Source organism: Lynx rufus, unplaced genomic scaffold (assembly GCF_022079265.1).
Source record: "Lynx rufus isolate CCGP_SWC_20201006 ecotype Redwood Valley unplaced genomic scaffold, mLynRuf1.p SCAF_12, whole genome shotgun sequence".
Classification (NCBI taxonomy): domain Eukaryota; kingdom Metazoa; phylum Chordata; class Mammalia; order Carnivora; family Felidae; genus Lynx; species Lynx rufus.
In genome coordinates, this window is record NW_025814826.1 from 36,361,206 (window position 1) to 36,379,745 (window position 18,540).

General features: G+C 34.6%; 1 protein-coding gene across 1 annotated transcript in view; it reads right to left on the bottom strand.

Annotated features, from left to right (window-relative positions):
• The window catches only part of CNGB3 (cyclic nucleotide gated channel subunit beta 3), a 153,339-nt gene extending 135,637 nt beyond the window's left edge, over nucleotides 1-17,702 (bottom strand). Inside the window, exons 1-3 of the mRNA XM_047073786.1 lie at nucleotides 17,511-17,702; nucleotides 13,903-13,984; nucleotides 4,770-4,896 (exon numbers count right to left, since the gene is read on the bottom strand). Of these exons, the coding sequence (XP_046929742.1) occupies nucleotides 4,770-4,896; nucleotides 13,903-13,984; nucleotides 17,511-17,702 (401 nt within the window). The remainder of the gene's footprint in view (nucleotides 1-4,769; nucleotides 4,897-13,902; nucleotides 13,985-17,510) is intronic.
• Between the last annotated feature and the right edge of the window lie 838 nt (nucleotides 17,703-18,540).

An 18,540-nucleotide genomic window follows, 5' to 3' on the forward strand; every position in this document is an offset into this window, starting at 1 on the left:
TTCTTTTTTTTCCGCTGAAGGCCAGACAGAGACATATTATTTTGACTATTTCTCTCTGGAAGACAGTTTACTTTCCAGTGAGTTACCCTTCAGAATCCTAGTTTTATGGAGGAGTCCCCAACCTGTCCTAATATGCAGTTTAACCCCAGGTTTTTTCTCATTGATGACACATTTTAACTCAAATCTAGGCCATAAAGTTTGGAATAAATTCTCAGAGTAAACACCAATTCATGACACTTTCTAACAACAGATTTTATTTTCTACCAGCTCAGGCATGCATTCAAATGTAGGTTTCATATTTTATCTAGTATTTTAATTACATTCTCCTCAAATAATTTTCTATAAACCTTTAGTCTGCCATATTATTAGAAATAGCACTTAGCAGTCATTATTAAAAATGATGCCATTATTAAAAACAGATGCCAATTTGTTGTTAAAGTGTTTGCAATGCCTGATTATAAAGATATCGCTTACCACAGAGGAAAATTTAAATTTGGGGCTAAAAGTAATAGTGCATAGTTTTCTTATGCATTACATAAAATTGGTAAATATGTAACTGATTTTCATTTTTTTTACAAGCTTTTAAATCATTCAAGTATAAATTGTATTTTATTTTGGAAAACTTGATAGCTAACATTCCTTTTCTATTTCAACTATAAAATCACATATGGATTTTTAAGCATCTTTACTGCAGTGACTCTTGCTTTTTCTAGCTACAAGACAATAAACGGCAGTGTTTATGAGTGCTGATAAGATTCTGAATTCTATTCTGTTCTCATTGTTCCTGCTGTGAAATGATTGCCTATTTTAAAACCACCCAAATAGAGACTGATTGCTATTATGAACAAAGAAGACTATTCATAGAAATAACCTTCCTTCTTGGCATTATGGGTAGTGATGGTGATGGAAAGTCATATACTATACTGTAAAAGTCAGTCTTGCAGTGCACCCCAGTCACGGGCACTGAATGTTTCACTCACTTGCTTGTTCATCATTTAACCACTTAACCTATCAACCATTCAACTCTGTCTCCTTTTCCAGACATAGCTATTTGATGTATCCAGGCAAAACACATCTTCTTATGCTTGCTATTCATTAGTGTCCATCAAAATATAGTTTTTTATATTAAAAAATAAGAATGTGCTGAGATGGAATGCCAGAAACAGGCCGTTTTCCTTGGTAATGGACAAATGGCATCAATGGGACTTTCCAGGGGTGAACTCCATGTCTTTCAGAAGCTAAATGATTCATCTGACAAGATAATGAATTGGTTGCTTTTTTCAGGGAAGATTTGCAAAGAATTTGTTTTCCCTGGTTAGACAATTTAGAAAATGTTGTGAAAGGATATAAAAAGAAAGAATAAAGAAAGAAAGCTGGTTTAATACAAATGGATTCCAGTCAGAACTGTGGACATGTAATACTTGGATATCTTGAAAAATATCTCCTTCTGGGCTGACATGTATTTGTGATAAATATTATTACTGTGGCTATAAAATTAGTTTTAGGCTTTATTTAGAATCTTATTGAAGGCTGGATGAAAAAAATCACAGAAGTGATTTTTATTTTAGGAATTTACATCATTATAATAATAATATAAATTTTACTCACCTTTTTGTGTTTATATACATAGGTAAATAGACACAATATCCAAATTTAGCTTAAACATATATCTATACTGTTTTATCCTTACAAAACAATATTTGAGACCCTTGTCATACGGAAACATTACAAAGGCTCTATGTTAAAGAGTTCAGGGCTGGGTTGGGTGATGTCTTTCTTAGTTCAGGCTACTGTAACAAAGTACTATGGACTGGGTGGTGTATAAACAACAGAAACTTATTTCTTGCAGATCTAAAGACTGGAAGTCCAAGAACAGCTTGCTAGAATAGTTGGGTTCTGGTTAGAACTTTCTTCCAGTTTGCAGGCTGGGACATAACTTCTTGCCCTCAGACTCAAACTGCAACACTGGTTCTTCCTGGGTCTTAAGTCTGCCAGTTTTTGGACTGGGACTACACCAGTAGTTCTGGTTCTTAAGCCTTCATACTTAGACTGGAACTACACCATTGTCTCTCCTGGTCCTCTAGCTTGCTGACTGAAGATATTGGGACTACTCAGCCTCCATAATCATGTGATCCAATTCCTTATATCTGTTAAATAATATATATACAGACTATACAGTGTATAGTGTATATATATATATAGTGTATATATACAGACTATATAGTGTATATAGGTACTATATCTATAGTTAGTTAGTTAGTTAGTTAGTTAGTTAGTTCTCTTGTTATCCAGCTCTGTGCATCTTCTGAGTGTGACAGAAATTAAGAGTGTAACCAATAATATCAAACTGCACTTCACACACAGAGACAGGGAAATCCATAACATGCATTCTCCTTAATATTTATTGATCAGCCTAGACACACAATCCCTATTCAATCCAGGACCTAAACCAGAAGGTAATGAAACACACTTAGAATAAAAAATATGCTTTTAAACTTTATTTATTAATATAACTTTTTGCAGATTCAAAAAATTGAGGTGGGAATCAGTCACTCACAAGCATGTATTGCCTTCAATCAATCAAATCTTTAGTGTTTTTCTAGGAAAAAAAACTTTTTAAAACCTGGCATTGCTCAAGGTTAAAGTTGTTGATTTTTAATAACTGCAATGCCAAAATGATCTTTAATCACTTAAAGTACTGTAAAATAACACTTCCAATTTGAAGTTATTTTATCATTGATATTTCCTAATGATGTATAAAAGCTCTGCTAGTTAGGATTCTAGATATGGTACCATTGATGCCTATGAAATTAAAACAGGAAGGTTTTGGTTAAGTTGTACATGGTACTGGAACATTAGGATTCCTGTAATATTAGTCAAAAGTGACACCAGAACTTCTAGTGACCTTTAAAGTTATTCCTTCAGTGAGGGTGGTTTTCACTCAATCCTGAGGAAAAGTGTGACTGGACATCTCATAATAAAAAGTAAGAGTTTTAAGCTAACTTGGATTTACTCAGTTTGTCAATAATTTTCAAGCTACTTTGCTGCCTAAATTGCAGAAGGAATAATAAATTATTCCAGAGAATAATCAATTCACAAGTACAAGAGACTGAAATAGGAACAATGTGGCTGGAGTAGAGGGATAGGAAAGTAGGGGAAGAGATGAACCAGGCATGGTCTTAGAGGTCATGTCAAGGAGTTTTATGGTTTTGAGATATGCTGATTGACCCAATTTATGGGTAACCGAAAGTTTTCCATTTTCATATCTCAGAAGAGTAAAAGTACAATACTAGCAATGGATTTGGGTTAAAAGGAATATATCCCTAAAAACATTAGTTATGGCTTCTACTTCAGTCCTTTGAAAACCTACCTATCACCACTGGTTATTACAAAAAACTAAATATACTAAAAGAAACAGTAGAAGGAGACATTGGTTCAGAGGTTAAGCTGTTGATTAAAGTAAGTGTATTGGTGAGAGGGAGGAACAAGTTCCACTCAGGAATTTGAGTCCTGTGCAGTCTAATCTTGGCTGAGCTGACCCTATTACTATAGGCAAACTAATTAACCTCCTTGTGCCTTGGCAGCTTATCTGTAGAGTGAAGATAACAATGACCCACTAAAAGACTGCAAATCATTCTGTAAACACCAATGTTATAAAAATAATATAAATAATTACCCCAATTATAAGATTTTAGTCTTTACCCAGAGTTTAAACATCTCTCTGCCTAAATAATATGCCAGGTTTAATTTTTGTCATACAGTGTGTGTGTGTGTGTGTGTGTGTGTGTGTGCACGTGGTAGAGTGAACTTGTGTTTAATCTCATCTACAGCGAAATTTGTATTTATTGAAAATGCACTTTCTCTTTCTGATGCCTATTGTTCAGTCTGCAACACACTGGGTCCTAGATTATCACTGTAACTCCTATTGGCAGCACAAGGTTTAACACAGTGGAAGAGCTGCTGGGACAGAGGTAGGGAGGGGGAGCTGGGGGCAGGAATAGATATTCCTAATTTCTTTTTAAATGACAACTCTCCTTGCCTATTAAATAAGAAGAGTATGCTTTATTGTTTCATAAGCCTATTGCAATTATATTAACTATAATTAAGCAATTCAAATTGGATCAGCAGGCACATAATAGCATGCCAAGAAGTGGCAAAATGAAGGGGCTCCTAGTTGTGTTTTTTTGTGGATTCACTGATTCACATTGAAATTGTCATCTCTTTTGGGATATTTCCAATAATTCTGTAGGAAGTATTTATAAAATTGTATTCCTTCATTGGCATAAAGATTACCTGTTTCTGTAATTATTCTTGGTTATCATGCCACACTTTCTTTAGCTGATAAACGGAAATAATAATCAAACAATAAAATATTTACAAAATGAAATAGTTATTTCTTTGGGAACTCAAAGAAGAATCGTACAATCTCTTCAATTCCTTCTTTTTAAAATTCATGCCTAGTAAATATGTAGGCTGTTTCCATGATGATATTAATGACTCAGTCATGTGACTGCAATGTTTTTGTTGGTGTGATTTGGCCTATAGCCACATGGTTGCCTAGGAATCCTCTGGTTAGTGGCCAGGACTAGCTAGTAAGGGACAATGAACTAGACAGAAACAATCTTTTAGTTTTAACCAGTTCCCCTGTGTTATGTGACTATTGTTGCCCTGGCCTTTGCTCAGCTAAAGTGGGGAACAGGTGTTTGAATTTTTCAGTGAAGGCTGAGCAATATCTCTAACAGGTATTATGTATTTTATTGACTTCTTACCTGACTAGACCTTCTTTCCCAGTTTCCATTTCCTTTTGCTCTGGCATCGTTCCCTTTGATTCTGTTGGATTTTGATGGTCAGGGGTTGTGGTCAGATCTTTGATTGAATTTTTCTCAGAGATTTTATCTATGGAAAGGAAACAACATATAGACAGAAGAATATATGCCACTGTTGATAAATTATATTGGACAGTGTAAGTTACAGGGATGTTTTTTTCTCCAAAACAGTCTTAGGAATGCCTCCCCTAGGATTCCTGCTAAACAAAGTAGGATCTTATGCAGGAGAGGTTAGCTTGTAGACACGTTCAGGCTGATGAAAAGTATATTTAAGTTGTATTATGAAACAAAAAGTTCATAGTATATTACTTTTTGAAACTAGCAAAGATGAGATTAGTAAGGAGTAATCCATTCAAAAGGTATTTCGGTTCTGCTAAAGTATTATTCATAATTTGTGGTTGAAATTGAAGCCTCATAAAATTCAGAAAAATAAAATAGACAGAAGTGATGTCACTGACATTATTTCAGAATTTTGCATTCTAACTTTTTTTAATTAAATAAAATCTTTGTTTTTGGTTTGATCATCTTTAGTTATGATACTTTTTTCTGAATAAGCAGTGCAAACTAGTATGTACTAGCTTCATTTTCAGTCCAAAAATTAAAATTTTCCCTTCAAGCTTATAAAAACAATTTACAATTAATATAGTTTAAATTGTAGTGTACCAAGAGAATAATCAATTCATTGATAAATATGTGGATTATAGAGAAAATTTAAGTAAATTGCTTAATGTAAAAAGAAAATATAGAAGGAGCAAAGAAATAGAATGAACACAATTTAATGGTTATTCATTGTCCACAGTTTCTAACTTATTTTTAAATGGATGTACTGTGCTTAGAAAATTAGAATCAATGCCCAAATGATAACTCTTATTTTTTTTGTAATAAATTATAATTGAAAAAACTTAAGCCAATCCAGTATTGAAAATCTGAATTCACAAAAATGGTAAATCATGGGGTGATGATTTACTTTCACAAAAGCTCTTATCATACAAGCCCTTTAATATGAAAATTCCTGTGATCCGCCTAAAACCTGCCAATATATGAAATTTTTCAGGAACATGTTTTCGGAATAAAGGCAATCATAAAATTGACTCAGTACTTAAGAGTTTTGAAAGGTTTATGACTAAGAAAGCTTAAACCCCTGGATTTCCCCAAACAGATTTCTTCATTATGTATCTCCTACCTACATTTATTTTGGAATTCTAGTAGTTTTGGCTAGAAGATGGAAACCACAGCATAATGTTTAAATGAAAACCCTCTGAATTCCTGACTTTACTTAGGATACAAAGGATCGTTACTATAATCATGTCCTTGGAGTCTCTGTCTAAAGACTATATTCCAGATGAAATGTTTCCACGTGTATGGAATCTTACTGAGAGTGCAGGATAGGGTCCTTTTTATACAAGCACATGTGGTACACTAGTGAGCTTATCAGTATTGAACAGATTTCAGAGTTAAAAAAAATTGCACTTTCAATATGTCATTTTGTACTAAGAGGCTTTTGGTAGAAATAAGAGAGAAAGATCTATTTTCCCTATGTATTTGGGTCAAGCCATATTTTCCCATTTCTCTTTATCCAACCAAAAAATAAATAATTTTTCAGATCTCTAACATTATGCTACATATTTCTGCCTAGGAAAATGACAGCAAAATCTTTTTCCTATATCCACAAACACTTGGGTTAATTATGGTAAGATATTTGAGAGCAAAGTTCTTAACCTCTGGCCACAGAGATCTAGTGAACTCATGGATTGGAACTTTTGAGACTCTGTGTTACCTATGCAAATTTTACATGGAGAGGATTTAAGATTAACATGAGCTCTTCCAAGAAGTCTGGGCCAAAAAAAGAGTTATGAACCATTGTGTCCATATATTTTTCTGGGAGTGCCCACATCCCTGCCCCCAAATTAGGAGTGAAAATAGAGCATGAAATGTGAGTAAAATAATCATAAAAACCCCTCCTGAATATATAACAAGTAGAATATGTAAAACAGTCTTTCTTAAGGGGCTTTTATTGACTATTTCTTAGAAAGGCATGTGAATATAAGCTGCATCACATACTTCCATCAGTCATTCAGGTTACAGCATATGCATTACATTTACACTATTACTTTTCTGCTAGCACCAATTAATGACTGACTGTTCTGCAACAGTTCTTTTCTCCTCTTCTGATAAGGAATTTTTGTTTATCATAATAACATTTGGATTAAAGTAACTCTAAGTAGATCGTTGTACCTTACCAGGTCTCCTCTAGACATTACCAACCCCTTCTAAAATGATGCTGCCTCTACTACAAGTCTAGGTTATTCAGAAATTTATTACAACCTAATTTGCTTTGTGGATAAGCATTTTAATTACAAAAGAAGTCCTTAATCACAGTTTGTCGACAAAGATGAGAAACCAGTTATTGCCCGTTCTTGGATTCAAAGCAGAACAACTTTAAACATACTCATGAGGACTTAAAACAAAAGAATCCCTGTCAACTATACTCAGTGTGGGTGTCTTTTTATCCATGCAGCATGTTATTTGTTTGTGGGAACAGATGGTCAGATTGCTCGCATCATCCTCATCATGGAAGAAATCTAAAATACACGGCAAATCTTGCTCTGGCATCTGGGTGAAGTTTTGTCAACCCCACATTGTAGTTTTACCCAGCTTCACACATGGAAAGCAGGATCCCTCGTTTGTAGCTGCCCAAATGAATAGTGTAAGTCTTTCTGCCAACTGTGCTCTGAAATTGCCAGGTCGCATCAGTACACTTGGTCAAGTTCTGCCCTGGAATGTGTGCCCATGGCAGATAGTAAAATCTGGAGTCAAAGTGTTCTGATATGGTTGCTTTTATTGAATGTGCAAGAATGAGTAGAGTTTGCCCTCCACACACCTGGCTGATTTTGTCTTCGGCCTGGCAGCATCTCACACTGGGCCTCTGTAATACACTTCCAAACTGCTTTGTCCCCTTGTAGTAGCACATTGTGGAGAGCATTGTGGAGAGCTGTGCAGGTGTGAAACAGCTGCTTCTGTCTTCAAGTGAGGAAATAAGTGATGCAGAAAGCCATTAACCTTACACATTTTATCAGTGGCACTAAATAATTGCTGGAAAAGGAGGAATCCAAAGAAAGAAACTGATTTGGGAATAAGGTTGTGAATTAGACAGGTGTTGATTCAATTGGTTTTTTTTTTTATGGATGTAAAAAGGGGAAGACTTGAAAATGCTCTCATTGGTTGGAATATTTGATGTGGGTGAGATATCACTTGGTTGAATTTCTAACTCTTATAACACCAAATACATTGTGAGTTCTATCTCAAAAACAAATTTCCTTTTATTGGACACCAACAATATCTGAGTAATTAGATGGAAGGTGAATTAACAAAAACTAAGCCTGAGTACCTTGATTAGATGCATAAATGATACTATCAATTTCATCTTAATGAATGAACGTTTGGAATAAAATAATAACACAGTTTTAAGAAATGTATAATTAATGATTATCTTCTGGCATCTAAGATGGTATTTTTGACTCAGCTTGTGTTTTATAGTTGCCAGAATATATAGTGCTCTTAGAATAATTTTAATTACAACATGTTGATCATACTTGAAATTTTATTATATCTTTGTGGATTGTCAAATGACATGGAGGAAGCTGATAAACATTATAGCAATGAGTATAGAATAGAACCTGAAGGAGAGTCCTAAAATGTAACAGATTTGAAAAATGTAATACTTTACCTTAGAAATGTTGAAGAAATCTATAAAAAATCCAGAGGAGAAGGAGTCAGAGTAACTGAGAGTTCTGGAAACCATCTCATATGAAGAATTGTGGAGAAACTTTGGGTCTAAAATAGCTAAAGACTAACTAGTGACCTAGCAGTTATTTCAAATTCTTTGAAGGGCTGCTGTATAGAAAAGACTTATTTAGTGTATACCAGAAGGCAGAAGAAATATCCATCATTGGGATTTCCAAAACAAATAAAAGCCCAAACATTCTAACAATTAAACTTGTCTAATAGTGAAACATATGGCTTTGTGAGGCAATGAAAGCCCTGTTGCTGGAGGTATACAGGCAGAAGCTGGAGCCCATATGAAGGACCCAGATGGGGTCCTTGCATTGGGTCAGAGGTTAGAAGTCTTCTAGTCAGCCTTAATGTGCCAAAAAGTCCTGAAAGGATTTTTATATTTAGGCAGTTTTTTTTAACTTTAAGATACATCATCACAAGTGAATAAATGAACAAATCAACAAACAAAAAAGAATACAGATCCATCTAAGGTAGCTTTGGTACTGTGTCAGGATGAGAGATCCTGTCCTCTCTCAATGTCATGCTTTGTTTCAGGGATTTTTGTACTGGGATTAATTCATCTAGAAAATACATTTTATGTGCAGGTTTAAGGAGTGTGGTGAGTTACCGGTGCCAGGTACGAAACACAGAGCTGTAATCCTTACATCACTAATTCTCTGGGTGACTCTGGATAAGTTACTTTTCTATAACAGTTTCCTCATCCATAAAATGAGAAATACTTTTGTCATGGGGATTCCTGTGAGGATTAGATAAAGACTCCATTCAAGAAAAATGCAGGATAAACACAAAGTGTTCCACCGGCTTGACTAGGGTAAATTATCTTCTTTAAAAAAAAATATTAACTATTTCAGGTATGCATAACATTGATATATATGAGGCATGCTGAAGCTTTTATTTACTTAAGAGTGTTTCAGGAATCAGGAAAGCAGAATTAGCTATATTCTTTAGCAGAGAAAAAAGCTAAAAACATAGTTTGATTTAACTGAATTATACAAATATATTTAAATCATGCAAACTATAAAATATATGGTATTTTATAAAAAAAAATTCATCCCATCCACATTGGTTAGTGTCTCTTAAGTTTTTAGCTTATTAATCAGGTGGAAACTAAGGAATTTTATCAGAGTTTGGCCTTCTATTTGATATTTAAAACAAAGTATAATTTCTATGCCTAACTTTTCCTTCTAGCTAATCAGCTCTCGTTACCTCTCCATCTTCAGCAAGGCAGCTCTGTTCTGTATAATACACAGGAATGGTTATTGGTTGTGCACATAGCTGGGCACCTGACCTGAAGAATATGGCCAGATCACAGCTGGCTGGTGATCTGGGTGGTGAACCGGGTGGTTCCCATGGACTCTGCCCAGTGGGAACAATGATTGCTATCTAAATCAGTCAGCCTGCTCTCTCTGGAATTTAGACTGCGAAATGATAGGATGGGAGTAAGAGCAGCCCAAAGTAGACATGCAGAGAGAAATGCAAAGCTTTGTTGACTATGAGTGAAAGGCAGAGAAAGCAATCAGCTCCCAGGGCTGGCTCTGTCCCTTAAATGGTTTTCCAGTTCCAGTTATCCAGAGGTTTCCTTAGCCTTGAGCCCTTGCCACTGAAGGTGTCCTGATTATGTCTCTGCCTTGCCAAATCAGCACTCATTTCTCATTTCTTTTGTTCATATCAGATATCATTTTGAAGGAATGTTTAAGTTCAATAGCTGTAATTATTTACTATATAAGGTGTTTTTTCCCCTTTTTCTTTTGGATGAAGCAGAAAAACATGCTTTAATAGTTTTTGAAAAGTTTCTCTCATCTTGTTGTCATTGTTTCTATATTCCTACCTTATCCTTTGTCTGATGAATAGTGTTGACAGTTACAGAAAGTGAACTATACTACTAAAATTAACCATAGTACCTCCCATGCATGGTAATCAAACTCATTGATCTTATATAGGGAAGCCTTTATTGATTTAGACATTAAATTTCTGTATATAGTCTGGCTATTTTCCTATTCCATACAAGAAAAATTAAATTTGTATAAGTCCTGCCAAGGACTAAAGAGTGGTTTTCTGCTTAAATGAGTTAGGATTTTCCCTCTTTCTTTTTCCTGTAATATTTAGAAAATTAGTATACTTTATGTCTTATAGTAGTTTTAAGTTCTAGAGTAGTTTTTAGCTTTCCTTATTTCTGTCCAAACTGAGTTGGCTGAGATGCAGGCTAGGTCAGTTTGGATAGTGGTGGGAGACTGGCAAGGCCTGGGACACCTCTGAAGACCTGGAAATGTGTTAGACTTGGAACCTAGGTCTTGGTTATAGAGAGCTATTTGGCACAGGAGGCCCAGGGAGGACATGACATTTGCAGTTGGTTTGCAACACAAACCTGGGATGGAGGGCACAAAGGAAGAGAAAGGGAAGAGGAAGAGGATAAATAAAAACATTGCTGGATTCAGAATCTTGTCCAGGTTGTCATTGTTCATAGGCATGAGCAACATAGAGTACCTACCATGTGGTCGGTTAGAGGTCACAAAATGATCACATTTTGTTTTTTAAAAATGTTTTATTTATTTTTGACAGAGAGAGAGAGGACCTGAGTAGGGGAGGGGCAGAGAGAGAGGGAGACACAGAATTTGAAGCAGGCTCCAGGCTCTGAGTTGTCAGCACAGAGCCCAGCACAGAGCCCAGCACTCAGGAACTATGAGATCATGACCTGAAGTCCGACACCTAACCAACTGAGCCACACAGGAGCCCCAAGATTTCAGTTTTTATTTCAATGATTTAAAAAGAGAATATTTAAACATTTTAAAAAGTTGACATTTAAAAATTGAGAGAATTAAAATTAAAATTTGTATTTACAGTCTCTAGACTGAAGATGGACTATCTGGCAGCACTTGCCTCTCATCTCCACATGACAGTGACTGGTTGGAGCTGAGTGGCCTCTGGCCTCTTTAGACAGGACATGCATGATCCTCATTTATGCTACCTGACCCCCATCAACATTGGAATTTATCAATCTCAATGCTAAATGCTTTATATATATTAACTAGTTTAATCTGTATCTACAACTTAGAAGATTAATGACAGTATTATCCTTATTTTGTACATGAGCAAACTGATACTTAGAGATGTCAACTATCTTGACTAAAGCCAGACAAAGTTATTTAGTAGAGTTACAATTTGAATTGAGACATGCCAAACTCCAAAGCAGTGCTCTTTATAGTATAATATACTGCCAATATACTGAATTTATGTTATTGATTAGAGCAAAACTCAATTTCTTGTTTCTTTTTTTGTTACTTAAGTAGGGAGTATTTTAAAGTCATACACATTAGTTTTCTATTGTTGTAGGAAACAAGCTTAAATGCCTAGAATAACACAGGTTTATTCTTTCCTAGCCTGTAGAGGTTGCCTGTGTTCCTTGGTTTGTGGTCCCTTCTTCCATTTTCAGATTGCATCAATGTGACCTCTGCTTCTATCATCCCATCTTCTTTTATCTTTGACCCTTCTGCCTTCTTCTTATGAGAATCCCTTAATTACATTGAGGCTTTCTGGATAATCTTCCCATCTCAAGATCCTTAACTTAGTAACATCAGCATTTTGTTCCCCTTCATGTAAAAATTCATAGTTTTTAGGGAGCAGGGTGTGGATGTTTTTGAGAGGCCATTATTCAACCCACCATACCATACTAGCTACCCATGGGCACCTAACTTTGATCTATTTCCACACAAAGTCACCTTATATCATGATAAACTATTAGGGAAGTCATTTAAATATCCTCTACTGGTAGCAAAACATTTTTTACAGAAGGATTTAATGTACTATAAGTGAAGTGGAAGCCTATGAAAGATGATTGTAATCAAAAGAGAACCTTAGAAAGTTATCTTTATTTGAATCCAAAATGTATTACATTCTTCATTTCCATGGCAGATAAAAATTAAACCATGCTCTGCAGAAGATAAGAGTTCTATAATCAGAAATCAACATCTGCAGATATTGTGACATTGCACCTGCATGTTTTGAAGGGAAGAATATAAAAATACCAAGCACATATAAGAGGCTATCTTTAAACACTAATAATTTTGCTTTTTCAAAACAAAATATCTTAAATATAACTGCTTTTCCTATTAAAGCCTTTGAAGACATGCTAAGTCTGCAAATTTAAATGAAACTATTTTTTTCCTTTCCACTCAAACAGCTTCTATGTTAAATGAAACTTCCACAAGAGTTTTTATTACCAGCTATGAAAAATTAAGCTTACAAATATACTTTGAAAAAAGTATAACAAGAGTAGGACAAAACTTGTCATCCCAAAGATGTGATCCTTGGTTTCGTACCATTAAGGTTTCGTACCATAAGGTTTTTATGGGGCGCGTGGGTAGCTCAGTTGGTTAAATGTCCGATTTTGGTTCATGTCATGAGCTCATGGTTCGTGAGTTCGAGCCCCGCTCTCTCTCTTTCAAAATAAATAAACTTAAAAAAAAGAGAAAAAATACTTTAAAAAAGGTTGCATTTTTATGTCAGAAGAACTGCAAATTGGAAACTATCACTATTATAAAATGACTCATAGTAAAACAGAATGGCAGCAGAACATACAGGTGTATATGTCCAGTGGTTACTTAGAAAATATTGCAAAAGGGAGGACACTTGTTGGGATGAACACTGGGTGTTATATGTAAGTGATGAATCACTAAATTCTATTCCTGAAATCATTATTACACTATATGTTAACTAGCTGGGATTCAAATTAAAAGAATAAAAAAATTATTAAAAAAAGAATCTTTCTGGCAGAATATACCTGAAAAGAAGAGACAAAAAAAGAAAATATTGGACAGGGTCTTAAAAAAGGAATTGGGTCTGCTATGGAATCACTGATATAGAAATGAGTTATGGTAACCTTAGGAGTAGATGAGATTTCTAATGGAGAGAATTTAAAGAAAGAAGAGCAGAGGTATGAGTGTTGAACCTTTAAATATGTACAATCCACATCTATTTTATCATTTTATAACCCTTACTTAAAATTATATTGTTCATTATATGCATATATTAACACAGACTTGGCCATATTGTTCACCACTACATTTCTAGCCCATAGACCTGGCACATAGCAGGTAATAAAAAAGCATCTATTGAATAAGTGACTGAATGAAGAAATTATGTTTTTATAAACACTCAGATCTTTAAAGTGTCTCAAGTGTGATTTACCCTAGATGATTTACCTAGTCAAGGTCAAGTGTTTCATCAGGTAACACATTTCAGAGAGATATGCATTTTATTTTTTCCTACAGATTTGAGTTCTGACCTTGTATTTTGGTGTGTGACTCTTCAAATGTGACTGGAGTCATCTTGGTTTGGAGAGATTTCTTTTCATTTTTGTTTTGTCCCTTTGAGAAACAAAGATTGTACACAATTAATTTACACAAAAAATAAAGTTAAATGTAAAATATAATATGGAGTTTTTCATTCAATGAGTAAGCCAATCATTAAAGCTTATCATTTGTTTATGATATACTACAAATGATAATTCTTTCACTTAAATGGATATTCTCGGCTCTACTATTGAATAATCAGCTTTGACTTTCACAGCTTGTTGGCTTTTGGCACTCTCTTTTTGTCACTGTGGTTGCTACATCTACCTGGCACATGTTCCTCCCAATTCCAGTCCTCATTCCCCACAGTCCTAGTATTGGTCCTGGTCTAGGTCTTTTGTAGTAGAACTTAAAGTGATAGAAAAAAGTAGTCTAGTTTCTTAATTCAGAGCTCTCTTCTCTTTGTGATTTCATTTGCCTCTACCTTGTCATTTGTCTGAGAATCTAAGCTTTCCTTTGAAATGTAGGTATGTCTCAATGGATATGGCCAGTGTGTGTCTGAGGATGGTCCTATGGGAACAAAGTGAAACAAGATATAAGGTTAGAACACAGAAATGTTGGCTCCCAAGCTATTTACAGAGTGGTAGGGGAAACATACACACACAAATGTAAGTGCAAGGAAATGTTATAAGTAATGAATGTCTGTAGAGGATAGAGATAGGGCATAAATGTGGGATGGTCAATTCTACTGCAGTAGAAGGAAAGGGAGGAGACTATCAAAAAGGAAGTAACTCTGAATTTTACAAATCAAGATGAATTTTTTTTCAGATGAACAAGGCATGGAAAATATTCCAGGTAGTGGATACCTGTTCAGCAAAAGTCTAAGGTGTGATTGTATACAGGCTGTGGGAAACTAAAGTAGAAGTGGTTGGATGGGAAAGAGTGTGAGAAAGTAAGCCTAGCTAAATAGGCAAGGACAAGGGCCTTGAGAGTCCCATTAGCCTTGATGTGGAGTTTGACATTATTTAACAGCACTGTATGTCAGAAACATTTTAAGCTGGGAAGTAAATTAATCAGATGCTTTAATTTAAGTCTCACAGTAACCATATGTATTAGGCAAGACAGCTATTATTATTCTTACGTTATTGAGTAGGAAATTGATAAGGTGGCTAAAAATGTATGGATCTCTGGATATATTATGAAGTAGTGGTAAAGCCTTCTGATTTCAATCAAGTACTTTTACATGTTATGATGCTACTCATAAACATTTTAATCATAGTCTTTTCATGTATACAAGTGTAGATTTATGTGAATGATGTCTTATTCTGTAGCATGAAAGTCTGGATTAGCCTGAATTTGCAGATCTTGATTTATTGGTTATTGACAAATGGAAGTCACCTAAGTTATTTTGGTTTGAGAACTAAGTATTTTTTTTAATATTTTTATTTTTATTTTTTGAGAACTCTTTATTTAAAAGAAGAATGTAAATTGATTTTTTATTTCTAAATATCTTCTTATAGGCCTCAAATAATCTATTTGTACTTCAGAACGTTACTGTTTAAATGCCATTTTAAAAGGTTATATTATATGGATAAAAACATGGTTTTAACTTTCTGTCATTTTTAACATTTAGTGTATTTGAAACTGGAGAAGAACTATTGCCTCTGCCAACATGTTATGATCTCTAAAGAGTAGATGCAAATAATTTCCTTAAGTATGACTTTTAAGATATAATGTGATGTCAGCAGACTTCATGATCAAAATCCCTAAGTGTTATGTCATGGGAATGTCATGGGATATACACCAGAGTTGTTCTACCTGTGTCTAATCTAAGTACTTCTCCAGTATTACTGTTTCTGAAGGAAAGGCAATTCCTTTAGAGTTTCTGTTCTTTTTGCCTTCTCTCTAACATCCTTTTATCTTGTGAGTAGGATATTTAGAAAGTTGATTAAACTAATATTCATCCTTCATCATTCATACTTCTTATTGATTAGTTGATTCAACTAATATTCATCATTCATTCATACTTCTTCAGAAGCATAGCCTAGATATTTAGCTCTCAGGTGCTGAAGTCAGATGGAACAGGGCTCCAATCCAAGCTTTGCCATTATCAGTTGTGTGCAAGCAGCAAATTGTAACAGGACTCATGGTTATTCTGAAGATTTAATATAATAGTTCTTGGAAGAGGATAGCACCTTGCCTGGCACATAGTAATTATTGTTAGCTATTATGTTCTCCAAGAGAATAATATATTAGTTATTTTTATGTGTTCTATGGAAAAAGAATCATGATAGACAAAGGTTAAATATCATTGTAGTGATTTTCCTAGGGAGAAACACAACAAGACTACCTGAAGGAAAGTACCCAGCTCAACATTTGTGATATTCCACGAGCTTTTAAACATATAAATAATTTTAAAAGTGTGGAATTATTTACTTTAACATAAGAATTAGAAAGAAGTCAAGGGCACTCTCATGAAGCAATGCTAAGCACATCCTCCTTCATATCTGCTTTCCATTGCAAACATAGTCAATGTTAATCAGAAATGAAAGGCAAATTTTCCAGGGCCAATGCTAAGTCATCTCGGTATTTTCTGTACTCTAGGCTCATTTAAACCTGAATCACTGGACCATGCTATTTGAGTCCCTGAGGTACACTCCTGCTTGTACTTGACATCTTTCATCCAATTCTTTCGATGGGAAAATAATTATTGCTCTAAAAACCTTACATAGCACTTTTAGATAAATTTAGTCAGTAATTTATGAAAATGGTTCTTTGGACAGTTGTAAGTGAATACTGATTATATAATTATCCCTTTGGACTTTATTGTGTCATATAAGCATAAATTACTCATAATAATGATAATAAAAATTGCCATTTGGTAAGTCCCTACTATGTGCTTTATATACACTGCCTCTAGTTTATACAATAAGGCTACAAAGCATTTTCATTTTACAGGTGTGTAGGCCTATAACTTATGAAAAATATTTCTCTAGAATAGGGTTCCTCCACTTAGGTGGTATTGAAATTCTGAATTGGATAATTCTATGTTGTGAAGGGCTGTCCTGTGGATTCTACAATGTCTAGCAGCATTTTTGGTCTTTACTCCCTAGATGCAAGTACCATCTCTACCCCTGAGATATGACAACCAAAAATAACTCCATACATTGCCAGTTGTCCTGAGCGGCAAAACTGTTTCCTATAAAGAGGTCCTGGTCCAGATCAATTACTGTTAAATTGTAGTTTACCATGGCCACGATCTTCGACATTCTTTGTTGAAACTAATTCATATAGCCCATTTAATATTTGAGAAATGATTTCATTTGGGATTATGGTAGAAATATAAATCTGCAATGAGAAGTCTTATTTAGCTTCTTCCAACTCCTAATGTAGTCTTCTAAACATTTATCAATCTGTTTTAAAGCAAATATAAATAGTATATATAAAACCCCAAAGAAAAACAAGTGCATGACCCAAATGGTAGAGGTGAAACAGCAAAGCAACCTTACACATCACAGTATATTAAAACACTGGACAAATATCCATCACTAGACAAAAAATGATGACAATCAAAATTGATTTTGGTATGTAAGTAGCATACCTGTCTTGTGGATTGTTGAGGCTGATTGCTTGGATCAGGACCTTGTTTACTCTCATTGTTCTCCTCTTTAGGCTTCACCTTGTTGGATTTTATCATCAGAGATTTAAACATCTTCTCTGAGATGGTTCTGAAAGCTTCTGTTTTTATGACTCTGTCTTGAGGTAGAGAAAAGCACTTTGTTTTTCCTTTCATTAGTAGACAAGCCAATTAGTTGTTTAATCGGGATTTTGTTCTGGCTAATTCCTAGAGGCAACTCTGTAGCTAGAAAGGGCTTAAAAGCAGCAAATTATTTCTGCTTGGGTGATCTGAATTCTGTTTATGAACTTCAAAGAGCCAAAATGCCTTTGAGAGTAGTTTACAGGTGGAGAAGTAATCAAAATTTCATTGTTGATTTGAATTGTTCAGATGTGATCACATTGCCCATTGTTTTGTTTATTTTCCTTTTCTAATTACCCACCTACCTATCTTCATCCATCTAATTTAATCAAAGTAACATAAACATTATTAAAAAATAATATGTGCATAAGGGCTTATAATAAAAACAACAGATCATTCCTCCATCTCTAGTTCTACACCATGAGATAACTACTATTTCCTTTTTCTGTTCTTCGGGTGTCTTTTTTTTTTTTTATGAGTATTTTATTAATTGATCAGATTAGTGGAACTCTTAGAAACTATAGTGGAAAACGAGACATATTGCTTTGCATTCCCAATAGCCTAAATGTTCTCAGATTCATAACAATGATTATATTAGAATTAAGCAAAGAGTATGTTAGTTTGCTAGGGCTACCACAGCCAGTACCACAGACTGGGTGACTTAAGTAACAGACGTTTATTTATTTATTTTATTATTTGTTTTTCAGAAACATATTTATCACAGTTTTGGAAGCTAGATATCCTAGGTCAAAGTGTCAGTGAGGTTGGTTTCTTCTGGGGGCTAAAAGGGAGGGAAGTATTCTAGGTCTCTCTCTTTGGCATTTGGATAACTATCTTTTCCCTGTGTCTTCATATTGTTTTCACCCTGTTCATG